The 23219-nt window shown below is 38.4% G+C and overlaps 1 protein-coding gene across 8 annotated transcripts in view; it reads left to right on the plus strand.

Moving 5' to 3' along the window:
• Positions 1 to 434: 434 nt before the first annotated feature.
• The window catches only part of RIMKLB (ribosomal modification protein rimK like family member B), a 34264-nt gene continuing 11479 nt past the window's right edge, over positions 435 to 23219 (plus strand). For 6 of the 8 annotated variants that reach the window (XR_006742783.1, XR_004991071.2, XR_006742782.1 and 3 more), the window contains exons 1-5: positions 438 to 716; positions 14952 to 15183; positions 17521 to 17751; positions 19744 to 19830; positions 21610 to 21813. Coding sequence is in view for 2 of the 8 variants with exons in the window: in XM_045587728.1 (XP_045443684.1) it covers positions 15009 to 15183; positions 17521 to 17751; positions 19744 to 19830; positions 21610 to 21813 (697 nt within the window). In the remaining 6 variants the exon portion in view is untranslated. Of the gene's footprint in view, positions 717 to 14951; positions 15184 to 17520; positions 17752 to 19743; positions 19831 to 21609; positions 21814 to 23219 lie in introns of all 8 variants that reach the window. The other 2 variants (XM_045587728.1, XM_036456110.2) reach the window with 1 other exon arrangement.

A 23219-nucleotide genomic window follows, 5' to 3' on the forward strand; every position in this document is an offset into this window, starting at 1 on the left:
TCCATATCCCAAGAGGCCGGCGACGGTCGCGACGGTCGCCCGGTGGGGGCCGGGAGCCTGGAGGGCGGGTCCCGGCGCAGGTGTTAGACCGGCTGAGGCGGTTTCGGCCCGCCGGGCCTCAGCCCCTCAGCCCTTCAGCGCCCCTCGGCTGCCAGCCGCGCGAGGAGGGCGGGGCCCGGGCGCACGCACACGCTCACGCACGCGCGCGCGCGCGCGGGAGGGCTCTGCGCGGCTCCGCGGTCGGGGCGGCGGCGCGGGGCGGCCTCGCCGGCGTCGTGCGCGCTGTGGGAGCGGGGCCGCGCGCGCGCGCGCACGCCGGGCGAGTGAGGGCGAGGGGGAGCGGCTGGGTGTGAGTGAGTGTGTGTATGTATGTGTGTGTGTGTGTGTGTGTGAGTGTGAATGTGTGTGTGTGTGTGGGGGTGGGGGACGCGTGTGTCTGTGTGGGGGAGTGGGAGTGAGGGCGAGCCGCCGCGACCGGCGAGGCCGTGAGAGGGTGGGTGGGTGGGCGAGCGAGCGTGGAGGGCGCCCGGCCTGGCTGCCGGAGCCGCGGCGGCGGCGGCTGAGGAGAAAAGAGGCGGCTCCCGACCCCCTCCCCCTTCTCCTCGGACCGTCAGCCCGCCCGCCTGCCCGCCCGGCGGCCCGCGCTTCCCCCTCCGAGGCCCCGGCCCCAGCCCCGCTCTGCCGGGTCAAGATCAAGGGAGGAGCCGCCGAGCCAGGTGAGCAGCGCCGGTGGCGGGGATGAGGGGATGAGGGGATGATGCGAAGGCGCGCCCGCTCCGCGTCCCTCTGCCTCCGAGCGGGCGGGAGGGCTCGGCCGGGGCCGGGAACGGGGCAGAGCGCGCCCGCTGAGGGGGTGCGGGGTGGGTGAGGGCCGGGGTCGACGCCGGGCCCGAGTCGTGGGGAGCGGGCTGCGGGGAGGGGGTCCGTGAGGCGGTGTGCGGCGGGGAGGCGGCCACCTCGGGCTTCGTGGAGCGTGGTCTCCCCGTTGTGAGGGGGTGTGGTAACCCCGGGAACGCGCTGCCGACCTGCCCCTCAGGGTGGGGGGCTGCTGCCCTGCCTCCATCAGGCGAAAATTCCTTCGGTGTGACCGGAGGAGGAGGAGGAGGAAGGGGAGGAGGAAGCGGAGGAGGGGGAGGAGGAGGAGGAGGAGGATGTGGTGTTCCTCCTGCAGCCCTTAACCCCATGCTTTTCTTCCTTACGTGTGAATTTCAGGGAGTGTGACAAGCATTCCTCTTCCCTTCGGTGGCCCTCCGTGTAAGGATGGGGTGACAAATAGTTGCTTGTTTTGTGTGTGTGTGTTTACTGTGATGCAATTGTTACCTCCCCCTGACCCCTTAAAAAAAAAAAAAGCCAAAATAGGGGATAATTTCAATTTCATTCTCCTGTATCTTGATAGCAGATTTGTATTTATGAATAGAGGTGGGGCGTTAATTATGTTCTGTGAGTGGGGTTCTACCAACCGTGGAGAGTGTAACTTGGATGTAAACTCCGTGTGCTGTGATTTTCCCCTTAATTATGAAATGGTTCCCACATCTTTGTGGAGTTTGGGTTAAACTGACACCCTTCTTATTTTTATGGATGTTTTTAATAACTGTAAACCATTAAAATTTAAATGCTGTTTAAATCTCATTTGAAGTGTTTTACAATATTGGGTAAATTTTCCTTTATTTTATTTTTTTAAACAATTCATTGTCAAAGACATGACAAGATATTCATTTGGAATAAAACATTGTCTGAAATTTCTTAACTTTTAGAATGAAAACCTCTTCTAATTTCCAAAATTAAAGTTACAGTTAAAATTTTTCTTATGGTTACTGTTATTTTGGTTAGTGTGTCAAAGGGGTGGGGGAGGAGGTCCATTTAGTTTTAAGGTGACCTTTTTGTTTATTGTTTTCTATGTAGGTTATGGCTATTAATTTCCTTCTTTCATGTCCTAGGGTTATTTGTTAGTTTGGCAACATGGCTGTTGATGTTTTTATCTTTTTCTGTCTCCCCTTTTTTCTCTGTCTTCTCTTACCCCCACCAGGTGCTGGAGTCTGTCTGCTTGTCAGGGAGGGGGGCAATCTGATTCTGAGAACAGATCCAAGAAGGGGACAGCAAATTCAGGCACATACAGTTCTCCACTCAGGAGCCACTTCTTCCCACCTTTCCCCCCTGCAGGGGGTAAGGAGCTGCATGTCTAACCTTTAGACTTCTGGTTACCAGCTAAAATTTCACTTTTCTTAGTTTCTGTGGAGATAGCTTTTAAAAATTTTCTCATGTTTCCTTAGTGTCCCTAATGATAGCATCTGGGGTGGTAGGGGACAGTGAAATCAAGGCTATTTCCCCCCCCCCCCCCCCCCCCCCCCCCCCCCCCGCGCCCCTTTTCTCTTCTCATTCTGTTCCTTTTTCCTCTATGGAGGGAAATTACCAGCAACATCTTATAAATTCTCTACCCTTTTCAGCTGTATTGTGAAGAAACATACTGAAGTGAACACTCAATGAAGCTTCAGGCATTAATTTGTTGGGGCACAGGATGAGCCAAATCATTTAAAATATCTCCCAAGTCTTCCTTGGCCCAGTGTGTATCACCTGGGATTTGCTACTGGGGTAACACTGATTTCTCAAAAACTTCTCCCCATCCTGTGAGCTGAAAGACTGAACACCAGGGGGATGGGGACAGAGCAGAGTTGAGTTGCTCCACTCTTTGGGAAGTAGCTTTTATCATGTTCCCTTGGGGAGCAGGCATAGAGACCTAAACTGATTGCAAATGGGTGGAGGAAGAACTTCTATACCCACGAACAACATCTGAAGAGTGAGAGAAAACCAAACATAAAGTAAGGAGGGTGAGTTTTTATTGTACGTTGCTTGCTTGTTTTGCGGGGTACTTGACTGATGTAGAGTTGTAGAGAACTTAGAGCAGGTTAGTTTAAAAACAGTATTCTCTGCAGGTGGGATAAAGTTATAAGTAATATGAGAAAAGGGCCTTTAGAAACTAATAGTTACGTTATTTTAAAATTTGAGTTAGTAGATTGTGATAGGAACAATGAAAAAAGTATTATTTTTAAGTGTTAGCTATCCTGGCATGCACAGTTGTTTCAAGAGAGGTTGAATAGGGGAGATTAGGTACAGATGTTGGGGAAATTGTCTTTCATTACTTGGGAATTTTCCTGTTTGTCACATTAAGGATTGTTAAGAAATAATAAAGTACCTCCCAAAATATCTATACATTACATATTTTAGATTCATGTGCCATATGTATCTGTGAACATGTTATTTTTGCAAAAGAGAAGTAATGACTTTCTGGCTTCATAGTAACTAATGCACTAATGCCATGGTGTTATTTTTCAATGGTTTTTTGTGTGTGTTTTGTTTTTTTCCCTTTTAAAATTGGCTTGGAGGACAAAAGCCACAGAGCTCTGCAGCTCTACTCCCTTAGAGTCTGGTTCTGCATGGAACCCATTTGCTTATATCTTTTTTTCTTGTTCTTACTAAAATTGTCTCTCCCCCCCCCCCCAACTTTAATTGTTAACAGTGCTAATTATTTCAGTTGCATAATGATGATGGAAAGTAACATTAGGCTTGCATTTTTTTTTTTTTTGAAAAATGTCAGTTGGGGTATATATTTGCATGGTATTTAATATTGAAAATACCTATTTTTTATTTTTATTGTTATTTTTAGATTTTGTTATGATTCAGTTTAGCAAACAACATTAAAGTATCTCCTAACCTTCTGGTATATGAGGTTCAGTGTTGCCCACTGGGGATAACAGCAGAGAATAAAACAGGAATTCAAACAGAATTCTGATTTATGGAGGTTACAGTCCAATTTCATGAACCCTGTACTTTTCATCTGTCATTCAGTTCCCCCAGCAATGTATGGAGGAGTCTACTACATTCTTATATAAAATGTGTACCAATTTGTGAATTGAAGAATTAGCAAAACAAATGTGTGTAAACACTGATATGCCTGATTCATTTAGAAAGTAAAACACACAACCAAGTTGTGACCCCAAAAAATAAACAAACCTCCTTACTTAAATGTCTTTAATCTATTCAACCCCTTACATATTTCATTCTCCCTATCTCTTATCCCCTTCTGATACTTGCTCTTGGCTTCATATTCTTAGTAATAAGATCTCCAAAATAGAATATGAATTTGCTAAATAAGATGAGACCAGATCTCTGTTATTGATCTGCTGTTCCATGTTGGATAAGTCTTGAAAACTCATCTTGAAACTCCATACAGATTTAACCAAATAGCAATTTTGGAATTCCCTGATGCTTTGGAGTTATCAGTTATTAGCCATATCTGGAAAGCATATTCATAGCTTTCCAACCCTTTTTCAAAGTAATGTCCAAATGTTCAAAGAAAATTTGGCCCAACCTCTGACATGTCAAATGTAATGAACTTGAAGCTATACTGTGCATTGTATCTCCAGAATGTTTTTCAAATTTTGTGCCATGTTCCAGAGATACTTTGATATAACATTCCTCTATTATAAATTTATAAATCATAAATTTTATTTGCATTCCAGATAAAATTACTTTTAAAAAAAAAAGTTCAATAGATTTTTTATACTACAAAACTGTTTTGGGAATTTTAGTAAATAAAGTACAGGTAATTTAAGTAATACTTTTCTTACCCTTTAGTTGGAAATGTGTGAAAATTTACTTGTTAATTTGCTCATGTCATTTTTCTCCTCTCATGTCATTTTTATTCCCTTTCCCAATTTTCCTTTTATTATGGTAAAATACACACAAGATAAAATTTAACATCTTAACAGTTTTTAAAGTTCACAGGTTAGTAGTTAAGTACATTTGCATTGTTGTGTAACCATCACCATATCCATCACTGGAACTCTTTTCTTTGCAAAACTGAAACTTTCTGCCTGTAAAACATTAGTTCTCTATTCCCCCAACCCCTCAGCCCCTACTTTTTATCTCTGAATTTGACTACTTTAGATACCAGATCATAATGTCCTCAGGGTTCATCATGTTGTAGCATGTATCAGAACTAACTTCTTTTTAAGGTATAGTATGTGTATATTGCATTTTACTATTATTTGTCTGTTGATGGACACCTGGGTTACTTTTACTTTTAGCTGTTGTGAATAATGCTACTATGAACATGTGTGTACAGATACCCCTTTGAGACTCTGCTTTCAGTTCTTTTGTGTATATACCTAAAAGTGGGTTTGCTGGATTATGTGGTAATTCTACTTTTAATTTTTTGAGACACTGCCATACTGTTTTCTATAGCAGCTACACCATTTTATTGCATTGCCATGGACAGTTTGCAAGGCTTCCAGTTTCTCCATATCCTTTCCAACACTTTTTTTTTTTTTTTTAAATAGTGGCCATCATACTATTGTGAAGTAGTATCACCATTTTGATTTGCATTTTCCTAATGTTCAGTGATGTTGAGCTTTTTTTCTTACTCATGACATTGTAACATCAAATAAATTTTAGCTTTGTGAGGGTGGGACTATTTCTGTTCTGTTTACCATGGTATTTTTAGATACAGTGCATTGTAAGCACTGAAATATTTTTTTAAAGTTTTAATTCTTAAGTATTAAATATGAATCCTTTTTCTTCCATTGACCTCTCCCTGGCCACTCCCAGCCCCCAGCATATGCCCGCACCACTCTATTGTCATTATCCATTGGTTATGCTTATATGCATGCATACAAGACCTTTGGTTGATCTCTTACTTCCCCACTCCCAGTCTACCCTGCCTGGGCACTCACATATTAATTGAAGGTATTATTTAATTGAATACTTAGTTTTATGTTTACAATTACTTTTAACTTCGAACACTTTTCTTTTTTGGGGGGAGAAGTATACTTCTCTAGGAATGTTGTGCAAAGGAATATAAAAGTAAAACGAGCCCATCCGACATGACTCAGTGGTTGAACCTATGAATCCGAAGGTCATGGTTCAATTCCCTGTCAGGGCACATGCCGGGTTGCAGGTTCAATCCCCAGTGAGGGTCGTGTAGGAGGCAGTTGATCAATGATTCTCTCTTATTGTTGATGTTTCTATCTCTCTCTCCGTCTCTGAAATCAAATTTTTTAAATATGTTTTTTATTGATTTTTTACAGAGAGGAAGGGAGAGGGACAGAAAGTTAGAAGCATCGATCAGCCACCACCTGCACATTCCCCACTGGGGTTGTGTACGCAACCAAGGCACAGGCCCCCAACCGGAATCGAACCTCGGACGCTCCATTGATTTTTTTTACAGAGAGGAAGGGAGAGAGAGAAAGTTAGAAACATCGATGAAAGAGAAACATCGATCAGCTGCCTCCTGCACGCCTCCTACTGAGGATGTGCCCACAACCTGGATCGAACCTGGGACCTTTTAGTCTGAGCCAAACCGGTTTCGGCTGAAATAAATTTTTTTTTTTTTTTTTTTTTTAAGTAAAATGATCTTATTAGTGTAAAAAGGAAGTTCCACTTAGAAACAGTACCACTCTTGCCGACATACGCAAGCTTTGATGTCAAGGTAATACTTTGCTTTAGCTTTTGAGCAAGGTATGGTAGAGTATATTTGTTAAGCTAAGGTTTAGTGGTCTATAATAATCCCCAAATATCAATGACATAAATGGGGATAGCAGTTTATTTCTCATGCAAAAGAGTAAGTAGTTAGTCAGTTCAAGGCCATAACATACACAGTTGTTAGGGATTCAAGTCCTTCTAACATGTTGTGCTTTTCCAAGGTCGACTCCTATCCTCATAGTCCAGATGATTGTTAGGGTTGTAGCCATAACATCCACATTCCGGGTAGCAGAATGGAGCAAGGACCAAGGAAGAGCATTCCTCTTAAGCAGGCTTTCTGGAAGCTTAAATGCAGTATTTTTCACTTAGCTCTCCCTTTTTTATTCATGATCATGTACACTTAGATGAAAATGTAGCTAATATGACCACATCTAGTTTCAGGAAAGCCTACAGAATACAGTCTATTTACATGGCATTGTACTAAGCTTAATATCAGATAACTTATTACTAAGAAAAGTAGAAAATGGAAGCAAATGGGAATCTCTCATAGAGTGTGAAATTTGAAGCATTCTGGGGCTCTACCACATTCTAATTGTGTGAATTTAGACACCTTAACTAACATCTCCGCTAGAATAGCTTCATAGCCAAATGAAGACAATGAAGTGTCAAAGGGGGATGGTTGTGATAATTAAATGAGATACAAATAAGCTGCCTAATACACGCAGTATGAATGGTTAGTATGAACATATACCCACTCAAAATGTCATTTTTTCCCCTTATCTAAATTCCCTGTGATATCTTTAGGTATAATGGAAAAAAGTACAAAGAAACCAGAAAACCTGACTCTCTCTCTTGCCTCTACTATTATGATACCGTAGACAGGCCAGTTTTTAAAAATGGGATAATATATGTCTATGTTCCTAACAGCATTATGTGAGATCAAATGAGAAATACATATGGAAGGTACTTTGTGAACCATAAATGGAGAATGTATTTAACCTTATCTGTATGCATTGTTTTGCCTTTGTCCTGCACATATTTTTTTGTGTGAAGAAAGGAAATTTATAGATATCTGTATACATAGTCCAAAGTGTTGCCTTCTGTACCTTTAGTGCTTTTTCTGTTTCTGTGTAAACATTAATGTTTTATCATTATTTTTCTTTAATTTTCTGATAAAGAACCATATTGAGTTTAGTTAGGAAAATTATCCTCCCATTTTTTCATCCATAATCATGCATACATGAGTGAAAGTTCTATAAGAAGGAGATATGTGAGTGATTGTGTCATATAAATTTTGGGAAATTAGATGTTTGTTCTATTTTTGAGATAATACTCTTTCAAGTCATACATATCTTTTCTGTCACTGGTAAAGTCAATTTTGATTAATGTCTAGTCCTCCTGTCCAACTTTCACAGCATTCCAGTTTACCTTCAAGTTAAAGTGGTAAAGAAATGACATTGTATAAACTCAGAACACATAGTGATATTATTTTATAACTAGAGGCCTGGTGCATGAAATTCTGCACTGGGGTTGGGAGGTGGGTTCCCTCAGCCTGGCCTGTGCCCTCTCGCAGTCCAGGAGCCCTCCAGGGATGTCTGACTGACAGCTTAGCCTGTCGCAGAGATGGGAAAGGCTCCCGCCCCTGCTGCTGCTCTCACCAGGTGTGAGCTTGGCTTCCGGCTGAGTGGAGCTCCCCTTGTGGGAGTGCACTGACCACCAGGGGGTATCTCCTGTGTTGAGCATCTGCCCCCTGGTGGCCAGTGCATATTATAGTAACAGGTCATTCCACCGTTTGGTCGATTTGCATATTAGCCTTTTATTAACTAGGATAAGTGGCATCATAGCTAAAGGATACAATTATATAGGAAATACCTAGTTTCAAATGGACATTCCTTTGTGATCTTTTAAAAAAAAATATTTTTTTATTGATTTATTTATTTATTTATTTATTTTTTATAGAGAGGAAGAGAGAGGGATAGTTAGAAACACTGATGAGAGAGAATCATCGATCAGCTGCCTCCCGCACACATCCCTCTGGGGGTGTGCCCGCAACCAAGGTACATGCCCCTGACCGGAATCGAACCCGGGACCTTTCAGTCCACAGGCCAACACTCTATCTACTGAGCCAAACTGGTTTCGGCTCTTTTGTGATCATTTATGGATGAATATTATTAGTGAGTAATGGGGTAACTGGACTAACACTTACGTATTTCTGAGATTCTTCTGAACTTCATCTTATCATTTATTTATTTTCTCTAACTTTAATATTTAAGAACCCCAGCCCCCTCCCCAAACAGGGTGGTTCTCCTTTTCCCGGTTCTTTTTTCTTTTAAATTTTTTATTGTTGAAAATATTATATATGTCTCCTTTTTTCCTGCCCACTCCCACACCCCAGCACAGGCCCTCACCCCTCTACTATTTGTGTCCATTGGTTATGCTTTTATGCATGCATACAAGTCCTTTGGTTGATCTCTTACTGCCCCCACCACCCTTACCCCCACCTTCCCTCTGAAGTTGACAGTGGGTTCAATGCTTCTGTGTCTTTAGATATGTTTTTGTTAATCAGTTTATGTTGTTCATTAGAATCCACAAATAAATGAGATCATGTAATATCTATCTTTCTCTGAATGGCTTATTTCGTTTAGCACAATCCTCTCCAGGTCCATTAATGCTGTTACAAATGGTAAGATTTCTTTCATTTTTACTGCAGTGTAGTATTCCATTGTGTAGATGTACCACAGTTTTTTTTTTAATCCACCCATCTGTTGATGGGCACTTAGGCTGTTTCCAAATCTTAGTTACTGTAAATTGTGCTACTATGAAGATAGGAGTGCATATATTCTTTCTGACTTCTTGGGATATATTCCTAGAAGTGGGATTACTGGATCAAATTGAAGTTTTATTTATATTTTTTTGCGTTTGTGTTTTTATTTCCATTCTTTCTCATTTCTATGAGCAATTCAGATCTTCTTCTGATGGTCTGTTGGATAAAGGAAAGGAAAGGAAAAAGGGCAAAATTTTATTATTTCTAAAATATATATTTTTATTGATTTCAGAGAGGGAGAGACAAACATAAGTGATGAGAGAAAAATCATTGATCAACTGCCTCCTGCACGCCCCCTACTGGGGATTGAGTCCGCAACTAGGGCATGTATCCTGACCCGGAATTGAACCGTGACCTCCTGGTTCATAGGTCGATGCTCAACCACTATGTCACACTGGTTGAGCAAGTGGGTAACATTTATATATATATTCCAAATTGTTTTTTATTTGAGGCAGATTGAAAGAATTGGGGACATTAGAACTCACTGAGAGAAAAAGCCTTGATAAATAACAGATCCTTGGTTAAAACCTGAGGCATCACAAAATTGAGATTAAAAGATACTATTTAATTAGAGAGAGAGAGAGAGAGAGAGAGAGAGAGAGAGAGAGAGAGAGAGGTATTAATTTTAAGGAATTGGCTTCTGTGATTGTGGAACTGGCCAATTCACAGTCTGTAGGGGATGTAAATAGGAAGGTTGTAGTTTTGATGCAGAGTTTCTCTGGGAAATCTGTTTCGCTTTTTAGTCCTTCATCTGGTTGGATCATACCTACCACATAATAGGGTAATCTCCTTTACTCAAAGTCAAGTGATTATAGATGCTAATCACATTTACAAAATATCTTGACAGCAACATGTACACTAGTGTTTGACCAAACAATTGCACGCCATTAAATGGTTGGAGAGAGAAATTTAATAGGTCAATGATATATAATTGAGTTTCATGATAATAGTTGAAACCTGGCTGAGGATGACATTTCTCGAGAAAGAAGAGTTTAAGAAACCCAGAGGGTTATGTGCAGAAGTAGAGCTGTCAAGAAAAAAGGGTCACAGAAAAAGAGACTACGAAGGAGTGCCTACAACTCAAGATACACATATTTGTTATTTTTCTCTATAACCTGATCCAATTTCAAATCTAAGACAGAATGATGTCATTGAAAGCACATCCGTAGTAATTGCCAAATGGAGTAAGTTTTAGTTTGTATATAGGAATTCATTTTTTTCTTCTCTAATTTTGCTCTTTCTCAGTCTTTTGATTCTATGTTCATATACTATGTCTTATCTAGAATAAAGAATTTTTAAAATAATAGTAAGTGATGCCTTAATGTGTTCAGATGATAGATTGTGATTTTGCTTTTTTCCTACCAAAATAATTACTCTTGGGAAAGGACCTCACAAGAAAAATGAATCAACCATTTTATGATTCCCATTTAATTAGCTTTGCCTAGACTGTTTGAAGATGACAGAGATGTGTTAAAAATGGTGTGCCCATACAGAAGTTTACATGGGAATACTGTCTCTAATATAAAAGTAAATTATCTTTGAATTTCTTTTTATTTCAAAACTATTTTAGCAGTTTATTAGTAGCATTTATTTTATATTTGATATTGATATATACATCGTTTTTCTTCTTGATACTCTGTAAGAAATAGAGTATGGAAACTACTTGATCTGAGTTTATATTCCAAGAAGAGAGATTATATTCTTATGTATATAGGAACATTTGCAAATGTTGGAGAGTAAACTCTTTCTTACTCCTATAAATGTCAGAGGGGAAAAAAAAATCCTACTTTATTTTATAGACTCTTTTCTGTATTTGAAAATAGTAAATATAATATAATTTGAATTTTTTTTTTAAGGCAGGACTATAATTTTTTGTGTGTATAGATTTGGGCTTCTGGACTGTTCACTGTTATGCTTTTGTCTTATTCTATTTTTTTGCATATAAGCAATAGCAAGTAATTCACACAATTCTCAAATCTGGAAGTCCAGCCTGGTCAGATTTTGGCCAGGATCCTCTTCCAAGTTGCAGACTGTCAGTTTCTCGTTGTATTTGCACATGGCATAATCTGCAATTGACTTCTTATAAGCTTTTTTGTGTTTTGTTTTTCCTTGATGTTAATGGATGGGAAAAATAGAAAAGCAGATATTTTTATATAATTGGTAGGGGAGGAGAAGGCCATCAGAGGAGGTGCCAAACTATTGGTCTCTTTTGGGCCATCAGAGGAGGGCATTGTTGCCAGGCCTGGGGGAGTGGGTTGGGGATGATGAGCCTATGCCGTTGAGGCTGGAGAGTCTTCACCCGAGAATTTCTTGGGTCTGGTTGGATGTGAATCACAGTGGAATAGCCTTAAAAAGGCAAGCAGCCTCCTCAGCAGCAGCCCTGAGCACCAAGGATAGCCTGCCTCTCATCCACTGGAAACAGGACTAGGCCATTGGGTAGAGGAGAAGGTTGTGTCCTTTCATTTCCTGGTAATAAACTGGTCTTAGGAGATCACTAAAATGATAGTGGATAAAAATTCTGGACAGGTGTCACTTAAAGATACCACCAGTAATGAAACAATAATTAGCAAGGTGGTTAAGAAGTAGATGTGCCATTTACAAACTGAGGATGTCATCTACTTGGTGTACAGAAACAGAGTTGGAATACACTATTGCATACCTCTATGAATCTTTACATGAAAATTAAGGAATAACACAAGAATCTTTTGAAGCTGATACACAGAAAATGTATTCCACATGACCAAAATTACCTTAGTTTGAAGTTCCTGCCATTTTCGCCTGTCATTTAGGCAGGCTTTGAGAAACCACAGCTATTGACACTGATGTCAGAACTCTTCATCACTCCCTCTACTTCTTTCACAGAGTCTCCTTTTGTAGGGAGAGAGAGCATCCTTTCAGTTCCAGATTCTAGGGTGAAGGCATCTCTTCTGAAAGGATGTATTCCTGTTGTAGCAAGTAAAATGATACCTTCAGCTTTGCTTCACCTCTTGCAGACAGGAGGGAACATCATTTTCTTTGTCTGAACCCTAGGATCAAGAGAATTTGAGCCCATTAAAAAGAAAAGGATAGCCCTAGCTGGTGTTTGGCTCAGTGGAAAGAGCATTGGACTGTAGTCTGGAAGGTTCTGGATTCGATTCTGGTCAAGGGCACATGCTCAGATTGCGGGCTTGATCTCCAATAAGGGGCGTGCAGGAGGCAGCCAATCAATGATATTTCTCAATTGATTTTCTATCTCTCCCTCTTCCTTCCTCTCTGAAATCAAAATAAATTTTTAAAAATTAAAGAAAATGAAAAGAGAGAGCCTAATCTGAACATGTAGTTGTTTGTTGCATACCAGTATAGAAACACCCACATTTTATGTGGCCATAAAGTCAGACAAGATGGAATGCTCATGTGCATCATCTGTCGGGATTGCTGCACGACAGTGTGAGATTGCAGTATTGGAGTGCTTTTATTGTATGACTGTAGAATCACTGAAAATACCATGTGTGTTACTATTGCATCCTGGGCATTTTCTGAGAGCTGACGTATCAGTACAGGCAGAATGTTCCTGCTTTTCAGTTGCCCATGGCTGTAACATCCCATCCTGATTTCTCTTAGGGCCATAACTGCTATGCAATTTATACAATGAAATTTAATCATTGGTGAACAGATGATCTTCAAGAACTAAATGTCAGGGAGGCACAGAGATAGCTTTGGAGTTTTGGAAGACAAGGACAAGGTGTTTCAAAAACTAACCAGTATAAACATATTAAGGGCATTTTTATAGTTTGTCTCTCAAGGGCAACTGGGATCTCTGTATTGGGTACTCTCATGTGACTTTTCTTTTGTGGATCTTTTTCTCTTGATTAAGACCCTTCCTTGTGGCCTGGAAGGCTCTGTATGGCCACATCCAGTCTTCCCAGCGTGTAAGTTGAGTTATTACCATATCTTACCTAGGACACTAGGGGTTATATTCTTGATCACAGCTATGAAAAAAAGGATACAGAGAGTCAGGAGGCTCGGCATGAGACATCCTCTTTGCTGGTTACTTGGATCTTGGCCTGATGTATTATATTACCACAGCTGAGAGCTCCTCCCTCCCATATTTTTCCATAGCTACACGCCCTCTCTTTTCTGTGTATCTCCCACATTATTTCTTCCCTGCTTTCCAGTGACCGAAGCCTTTGAGGCCGTAGGTCATGGGGCAGGCATGGCAGGCCAAAGGGATGTGTGTGTGTGTGTGTGTGTGTGTGTGTGTGTGTGTGTGTGTGGTGTCTTTCCCACCATATTCTGGTCTTTTTAAAATTTTATTTTATTGATTTTTTTTTACAGAGAGGAAGGGAAAGAGATAGTTAGAAACACCGATCAGCTGCCTCTTGTGCAACCCCTACTGGGGACATGCCCGCAACCAAGTACGTGCACATGCGTGGAGTAGGTCCTTCTGGCTGAGGGTATGAATGGTGCATGAGAAACCAGTTTCAGCTGTGGGGACGTTGGAGGCCATCCATCTGTATGGACGTTGCTTCCTCTGATTCTTGCCTTTGTTCTTTCCTTCTTTATTAGCCTTGCCGTATCATCTGGAATAGTACTGGGAAAGAAAGTTTTCTTTTGTTACGTTTGTTAGTAAAACAAGTTTTCATTTCTCAGAAAACTATTTTCAACTGTTGTCTTGCTCATGATATAAACTCTGAGAAGCAAAACGATTTGCAGAAGAAAGTCCTTTTTTTGTGTTCTAGTAAACAAGCTGTGTTTACTTTTAAAAATTCTATTTAAAGAAAGAATAAAAAGAGGAAAAGCATGCTTCCTGATTGAAGTAAACACATTTTAGTGAATGCCATTTATTTTGTTTTTCAAAGTTTTTTCCCCTACATTCTCAAATTATTTGATTAAAGTTGCTATGTAAATTTCTTCAGTGTTGATGCTCATCCAGTAATGTTTGTGCTACTATCTCATTTTTTTTTAAAATATATTTTATTGATTTTGTACAGAGAGGAAGGGAGAGAGATAGAGAGTTAGAAACATCGATGAGAGAGAGTCATCAATCAGCCGCCTCCTGCACACCCTACTGGGGATATGCCCGCAACCAAGGTACATGCCCTTGACCGGAATCGAACCCAGGACCCTTCAGTCCCCAAGCCGATGCTCTATCCATTGAGCCAAACCGGTTTCGGCTACTATCTCATTTTTTAAAATGCCTATAAAAGATTTATAAAATATACATAAATAAAAATAACTACAGATACATGATTATACATGACTGGAACTTATAGTGATGGGAGAACTATGGGAATATAGTATTGATAATTGCAGTCTCTTTTGTTTCAAGGGATTTGCATTTTGGGGGAGAGAATAAATTAGGTGACCAGATTAGAGTATATCCTAGACAATATATAATATAGGGAATGACATTGAAAGTTTCTGGTAAGTGATCTGCTGTAATTATAAAACTGCAGTGCTAGCTTCCCCAGTAGGAAATGGAGAAATCTTATTTCAGAGGAGGTTATCAATTTCTAGTGATACAAATATTTTTAATTTGAATGAAAAGGGAAAAGTCATATTACCCTATTAATCTGTTTGTGTATTTAGTATGAATTACAGCATTTATTGGGTGAAAGCCAGTTATTAAATAGATTTCTCGATTTGTATGTTTATTTTCTCTTTCATCTAGAAAGAGTTTTCATCTAGGAAGAAATAATCCAGGAAAAGGAAGAATAAGCAGGTCAAGATGTGTAGCTCTGTGGCAGCCAAGTTGTGGTTTTTGACAGATCGTCGAATCAGGGAAGACTATCCCCAAAAAGAGATCTTACGAGCATTAAAGGCCAAGTGTTGTGAGGAGGAGCTGGACTTTAGGGCCGTGGTGATGGATGAAGTGGTGCTGACAATTGAGCAGGGAAACCTGGGTAAGTCTTTACTAAGTAATTTTTTAGATTTTTACTTAGAATAAGGTGACACTGCATATTTCAGGAATAATTATGACAAAGGCATATTTAAGAGTCTTAGCATACTAAGTATTACCTAATCTTAAAAATCTAGTATATTTTCTGGAAGAAATGGAAAAAGCAGTATTTATTAAGTCCCTTATTGTGTTATTTAGGAAAATAGTTGGGAAGGAAATTAAAGAACCTACTAGTTTTCTTCTGTTATTACTGTCTTCTAGTTTTAAAAGACCTTGTAATCCATTGGAAGGGGGATAAGTTAAAAATACAAGTGTGGTTCACTTTTTTAAAATTTAATATTTTATTAGTTTTTAGAGACTGGGAAGAGAGGGATAGAGAGATAGAAATATTAATGAGAGAGGACCATCATCAATTGGCTGACTCCTGCAGGGCTCCCACTGGGGATTGAGCATACTGGTTTGGTGGTGAACTCCTTTAGCTTTTTCTTGTCTGTGAAGCTCTTTATCTGACCTTCCATTCAAAATGATAGTTGTGCTGAGTAGAGTAATCTTGATTGTAGGTCCTTACTAGTCATCATTTTGAATATTTCTTGCCACTTCCTTCTGACCTGCAAAGTTTGTGTTGAGAAATCAGCTGACAGTTGTATGGGCACTCCCTTTAGGTAACTAGTAACTGCTCTTCTCTTGCTGCTTTTAAGATTCTCTCTTTGTCTTTAACCCTTGGCTTTTTAATTATGATGTGTCTTGGTGTGGTCCTCTTTGGGTTCCTCTTGTTTGGGACTCTCCGTGCTGCCTGGGCTTATAATTCTATTAGTTCATCAGGTAGGGGAAGCTTTCTGTCATTTCTTCAAGTAGATTTTCAATATCTTGCATTCTCTCTTCTCCTTCTGGCACTCCCATAATGTGAATGTTGATACGCTTGAAGTTGTTTGTCCCAGGGGCTCCTTAAACTATCTTCATATTTTTCTTTTTGCTCTTCTAATTGGGTGTTTTTTGCTTCCTCGTATTCCAGATCCTTGATTTGATTCTTGGAATCCTCTACTGTTGAATCCCTGTAAATTATTTTTTATTTCAGTTAACGTGTGCTTAATTTCTGACTGGTCTTTTTTTTTTTTTTTTTTTTTTTTTTTTTGTCTTTGACATTCTCACTAAAATCCTTGAAAGTCTCACCAAGTCCCTTGAAGCTCTCCTTAAGATCCTTGAGTAATCTTATAACCATTGTTTTGAACTCTGTATCCATTAGTTTGCTTGCTTCCATTTCTTTTATTTGTAACATGTTTCTTTGTCTCTGCATTCTGTCTGCTTCCCTATGTTTGTTTCTATGTATTAGGTATAGCTATTATGTCTCTTGGAATTGGTAGGGTGGCCTTGTGTGATAGATGTCCTTTAGACACCTATGGGCTGCTGTCTTGTGTAGTTGAGCCTTGATTGGCCTCACTGGGAGGAATTGGCATCACTGGGAGGAATTGGCCTCTAGGCTAATTGGCTATGTGGACCAGCTGCATCTACAGTGTCTGTCCCCTGGTGGTCAGTGCGTGTCATAGCACTGGTCGGACAGACATGAAGCCTTTTATATATATATAGATATGTCATCACTTAAAAAAGAACATAATACAGAGAATTACGGGGAGCAAAATGTTAACGTTCTCTATTCTACCTTTCTCTTCCTGCCTTGCCATCCACTCACACTTAGAGATAGCCATTTATATCATTTATCCTTTCATCCATTTTCTATGCATGTGCAAACACAGATAAAACTTATTCTCAGATTTGCTTTTTTTTTTTTTTTTTTAAGTTCAGCTCTGGAAATTTTCTACTTTTGAACATGATTATAATATTGTTTTTAATGGCTATGTTGTATTTCTTTGTATCTATTTTTTATTTTCTGTTAATCCTCATCCAAGAATATTTTTCCATTGATTTTTAGAGAGTGAAAGGGAGCAGGAGAGACAGAGATAGAAACATCAATATGAGAGACATATCGATTGGTTGCCACACACACACACACACACACACACACACACACACACACACACACACCAGGTCTGGGGATTGAGCTGGCAACTGAGGTATGTACCCTTGACTGGAATTGAACCTGCGACCCTTCAGTCCTGGCTTGGGCATATTTCTTTGTATTGATACCTACAATTATTTATTTAACCAGTGAAGTTTTTCTCATTAAAATTTCTTTTCTTTATAAAGAAATATAATTTAAGGTGACATGTCTCTGTCCCAATGATATATTAACAACACAGAACATTTAGTTTTGTGACTCGAGCTGTCCTTGTATTTTATTGTTTATTTCATTTTCACGGTTTTGATCTGTTCCTGTATATTTCAGGTTTGCGGATCAATGGAGAATTAATTACTGCCTATCCTCAGGTGGTGGTAGTGAGAGTACCAACCCCTTGGGTGCAAAGTGATAGTGACATCACTGTTTTACGCCACCTAGAGAAGATGGGATGCCGGTTGATGAACCGACCTCAAGCGATCCTGAACTGTGTGAATAAGTTCTGGACCTTTCAAGAGTTGGCTGGCCATGGTGTTCCTCTGCCCGATACTTTCTCTTATGGTGAGTTAACTAATAAGAACTTATAGTCTTAAGTTTTAGAGAACTGATAGTTTTGAAAGCCATATTAAACTAACAGGGTTATGCGATACAAGGAAATATGTAAACATGAAAGAAATTCAGAAAACTTTGCTTGGAAAGGGCCAGATAGTCAATTTGTGACCCTCCGTAATACTGCTGTTGTGTGAAAGCTGCTATAAAAAATGCTTAAATAAGCGTACCTGTGTTCCAATAAAACTTGATTACAAAAAAAAAAAAAAAAGCAGTGGGCCAATTTGTATCATAGGCTCCAGTTTGCCAGCCTTTGTGGTAAAAGATAATAGACTTGATGACATCTCTGTTTAATTTCTATTTATCTTCATTACCATTTTCATGGTAATTCTTCATAAATACTTTCTTGTTTTTTAAGAAAATGACACTACACCAGACATACTTTAAACTAGTGCTTCTAAAACTATTCGTGGTAAAGGATCTTTTTTGTTCTTTTAAAGACCAGTTTGCTGTACATCAATTCCCTTATAAAGTACAATATAAATATCACAGCAATGCCAACTTTCTATAAAAGCTTTTAGTGCTTCCTCTTTTGTATTTATCTGGTCACCTATCAATAGCAAAGAAGTTACTAATTGGGCACAGGTTACTAGACCACACTAAGTAGCACTGCTATAAATAATATTGTTGATATATTTTCTTTCTTTCCTGTTCTTCTAGTTTGGAAAGGTTAAGTCAGTCTCGTTTTTCACAAAGATATTTTTCCAAATAAATGTCCAGTAGAATGGTAGGAGAGTTAACAAGGCTTTAAAAAGAAAGCCCTGTTCTCTTCTTATTTTTAATGTTTTAAAGAAGGAAACTCTGCAAGTCTACGTAATATGTGATACAGTTGCTGTTTTTAGCAGTTGCACAAGAAGAGGCAAAATGAATAGTTTGAGAATTCTGTCTTTCTGATGTTTATATTATGGCTCTATAATTCTAATTTTAAGAGAGTGAAAATAAGGAAAAGGCTAACCAACTGAAATATTACCGATGCTCTGATGTTGAAGGCTTCATATTTGGGCATGGATCACCTTAATTTTTCTAAGCTATTAATTTATGATATTGCAGTTAATAATCTTTTTCCTATTTCAGTTTTTCTATATTATCATGTTATTTTTTTTACAACTACAATCATTTTTATTTTTTATTTTTTTGCTTTAATCTTGCTATTGTATCATTTGTTCCTTGGCAATATAAACAGTAAGAAGCATGACTTAAAACATTGGTACTGAGTAGTTAGTGTAAAAAGAACTCTGATTAATTAATTAATAAAAGGTAAGAAAAATTAATTTGTGTGTTTGAGACAGAAAGTGTGTGTACATATGCATACTGCATCTTCAGCCTTGGATAAGTCTTCTCAACTCTTTCCTCTGGTTCTTATCCAAACAGGGAACTGCATATACTAAAGTAGGTCTTGAGATTTCAGTTATTTGTATAGTGGAAAAATAAGGGATAAAAATATGAAAAGCCCTAACCAGTTTGGCTCAGTGGATAGAGCATCGGCCTTTGGACTGAAGGGTCCCAGGTTGAATTCTGGTCAGGGGCATGTTCTGTGGTTGTGGGCACATCCCCAGTAGGGGGTGTGTAGGAGGCAGCTGATGGATGTTTCTCTCTGATCAATGTTTCTAACTCTATCCTTCTCCCTTCCTCTCCTTAAAAAAATCAATAAAATATACATTTTTAAAAATATGAAAGATGGTATAGAATTGGGAAACATTGTTTTAATGAAGTTTACTTAATTTTTTTTAGGTTGGATATTAGACTATTTATAGTTTAAGATAGCTCTTACCCATTTTAAAAGGTGTGGTTGTTTTAAACAGATTTAACTGTACTTTTAACTGTTATTACTTTATCATGAGGTTCTTAACTTCTACCTTCCTTGTGTTGATATTAGTGTAGATAAAATTTGTCACACCCTGCATCTATTGATGATGTTTTTAAAAATTTTTGTGCTCAAATCAGGTGGTCATGAGAATTTTTCTAAGATGATTGATGAAGCAGAAGTACTGGAGTTCCCAATGGTAGTGAAGAATACACGAGGTCATAGAGGTGTGTATATTGTTGCTATGGTAACATAATTTTGACATTTACTTTTTATAAGGGTGATTGATTATATAGTAGATGTTTTTTCTCAATCTTATCTAAGCAGTTGTTTTTTTTGTTTGTTTGTTTTTTGTCTTTGCTCATGGTTATTGACTAGGTAGTAAGTAGTCTTGTCAACTCAAATGCATAGCTTTTGAAGCAGGGCTTTTGAAGAAAAATTAGAGGGAAATTATTAGGTGCATGGTACCTCAAACTTATAGAAGGCTACTGTGAGTTGTTTAGCTTGGCTTGAAGCTATTTCTATTCATTTAGTGATTATCCTGGAGATTTTAAGACACATACTTAATTAGATTGAGTCCCAAGTTAATACCTTTGTCTTAATCAAGAGTTCAGGGACTTTCATAGACTCCAATCATTCTCCTTCCCAATTTATGTAGATTGAAGAATTAAATGTATAAGGCAAAAATATACAGCTTTAAAAGACATTATATAAAAATATCTTAATGACTTTAGATTAAGAAGATTTCTTAAGGCATAAAATGATTCATAAAATTCAAGTACTTCATTCACAAGGATGAGTGCCTTGATGGGGATAACTGGGTCAGGGGTCAGTTGGGACTCTTTGACTGCAATATTCATATTGGGCTACTCCATTGTGGCAGCCAAGAAATATGGGCTTCCACAGTGAATGCTCCAAAGAAGCGGCATGAGTTTTTATGAAATGGTCTCAAAAGTCATACAGGATTGCTTCTGCTATATTCTGTTGGTTGAAGCAATCAAAAGTCCTCCTAAATTCACAGGGATGGGACATAGATTCCCCCTCTTCTTGATGGAAAGAATGTTAAATGATTTATAACTATGTTTCTAAAAATTTGCAAATAAAGCAATGGAATGGACTAGAGAATTTAGAAACCAAAGTTACCGTATTTTTCGGACCATAAGACGCACCGGACCATAAGACGCACCAGTTTTTAGAGAAGGGAAATGAAGAAAAAAAGATTCTGAAACAAATAGTGTCCTAAAATATTTTATGTGCATTAAAACCCAACATCACAGTCATAAACACATGTAATCAACCCTGTAAAGTAAACAGCAGCATTTAGAACCATTTTAGAGCCGGGCAAGCACACAGAGACCACACAGAGCCGGGGAAGTAAAAAAAATTTTTTTTTAAAGTATATATGTAGGCTATATTTGGACCATAAGACGCAGGGACTTTTCCCCCCCACTTCTGGGGGAAAAAAAGTGCGTCTTATGGTCCGAAAAATACGGTAAGTATGTAGTGACATACTGCTATTTTAATATACAAAGTGAGCAAAGGTAGGTTTGAGTACATGAAACATAGTTCATAAAGATATTATAATAATCATAACCTGCATATCTTTTTCATATGAACAACTATTAGCCTACTTTTGCACATCCCTGCATACCAATTAATGACATGTTTTAATTTAGAGGAAAATGTTTTGCTAATAAGTGAGTGGCATTATTGGCTAACCTGGAGGAATAAAATTTTATATCTCTTCCTCACAACATATACTAAAATAAATTCTAGATTACTGTAAGATTTTGGATAGAAATTCAGACTCATGGATGGTGATTATTAACTTTTTTTATGTACAATTTTGCATTGTCTTATTAATTGTAACTATATTACTTTGGTTAAAAAGCATTTGGTTTTGAAAGAACAGACTGGGACACAAGAAGATGGAGGCTATAGATTACCAATCAACCTAACCACAGATTAATGACTTACACATATTTTTTATTCTTTTTCAATCACAGGTAAAGCTGTTTTCTTGGCTCGAGATAAGCACCATTTGGCTGATCTAAGCCATCTTATTCGCCATGAAGCTCCATACCTGTTCCAGAAGTATGTCAAAGAGTCTCATGGACGGGATGTACGTGTCATTGTTGTGGGAGGCCGTGTGGTTGGCACCATGTTACGCTGTTCCACAGATGGGAGGATGCAAAGCAACTGCTCACTAGGTAAAATGATGCAGGTGTCTCTATAGCATATAAAGGAATATTATGGCTTGTCCAATGAGTATTTGTATGTAACTATAAATTTTTACTTAATAAGTTGAAAAACACATTATTTTTCACATCTAAGTATGATTAATAGAATATGACTATAATACATATACTTTTGAGGGTTTTTTTCTTTTTTTCTTTTTCCAGAAATGAGATTGGATTTCTCTGAGTCATGAATTTATTTTCACTCAGGCTCAATTTGTAACTCAATGCATACATATATGAAATGGCTGTTTAGATTTAAGGATACCCTTAAAAAAAAAAAAAAATATATATATATATATATATATATATATATATATATATATATATTATAATTGGAATTTATTTAAGATAGATGTATCCTAATTCCTTTATTTTATCTTTTTTTAAAAATATTTTATTGATTTTTCTTACAGAGAGGAAAGGAGAGAGATAGAGAGCTAGAAACATTGACCAGCTGCCTCTTGCACACCCCCCACTGGGGATGTGCCCGCAACCAATGTACATGCCCTTGACCGGAATTGAACCTGGGACCCTTCAGTCCGCAGACTGACGCTTACCGCTGAGCCAAACCGGTTTCGGCAATTCCTTTATTTTATCTATTGTTCCAAACAAGATAGCTGATTTTGATTTATCTGAATGTGTATTTTCTGAGATCTTTTATTGTTGAAATGCCACAGAATTTAGTCTGAGTTTTTTTTTCTTTGTTTATTTCACTTTCTTGGTAAATTTATCTCGCTTCTGGTTTTAGATACTATCTATATGTTAATACTCTCAAATTTATATCTCTATTTTAGGCTTTCTCCTTGAACTCCAGGCACATATAAATAACTGCCTACTCAGTATCTCCGTGTAGATGTCTAACAGATATTTATTTGTTTGTTTGTTTATTTATTTATTGCCTTGTTGAAACAAGGCCACCAAAAATTTTGGTTGACTCAAAAATAAATAAATAAATAAATTGGGAGAGAGAAAGAGATTATAGACATTTAATTTTAACATGTCCAGAACTGAGCTGCTGATCTAAATCTTCCTCTTACTTGTGTTCCATATCCAGTTACCAATTGGCAATTCTACCTTTCCAGTTTATACCAATATCCTTAGAGTCACCTTGTTCTCTCTCCTCTCCCCTTTTCTGTTTTCCAAATTAATAATAACTGGTTGTCCCAGAACTCTTTATTGAATAGTCTGTTTATTACTGATTTGTAATGCCACCTATTTTATCTATTGAATTTCCATATATGTATTGTTTTGTTGCAGCACCCTCTTTTCAGATGCTATTCTTTCCCTGTATAAGTGAATATCAATCTTAATTCTTTTGGTATTATGCCTACGTATCTGATAGAGCAAGAGCCGTACTATCTTGTTCTTCAGAATTG

Source organism: Pipistrellus kuhlii, unplaced genomic scaffold (genome assembly GCF_014108245.1).
Source record: "Pipistrellus kuhlii isolate mPipKuh1 unplaced genomic scaffold, mPipKuh1.p scaffold_m20_p_3, whole genome shotgun sequence".
Lineage (NCBI taxonomy): Eukaryota > Metazoa > Chordata > Mammalia > Chiroptera > Vespertilionidae > Pipistrellus > Pipistrellus kuhlii.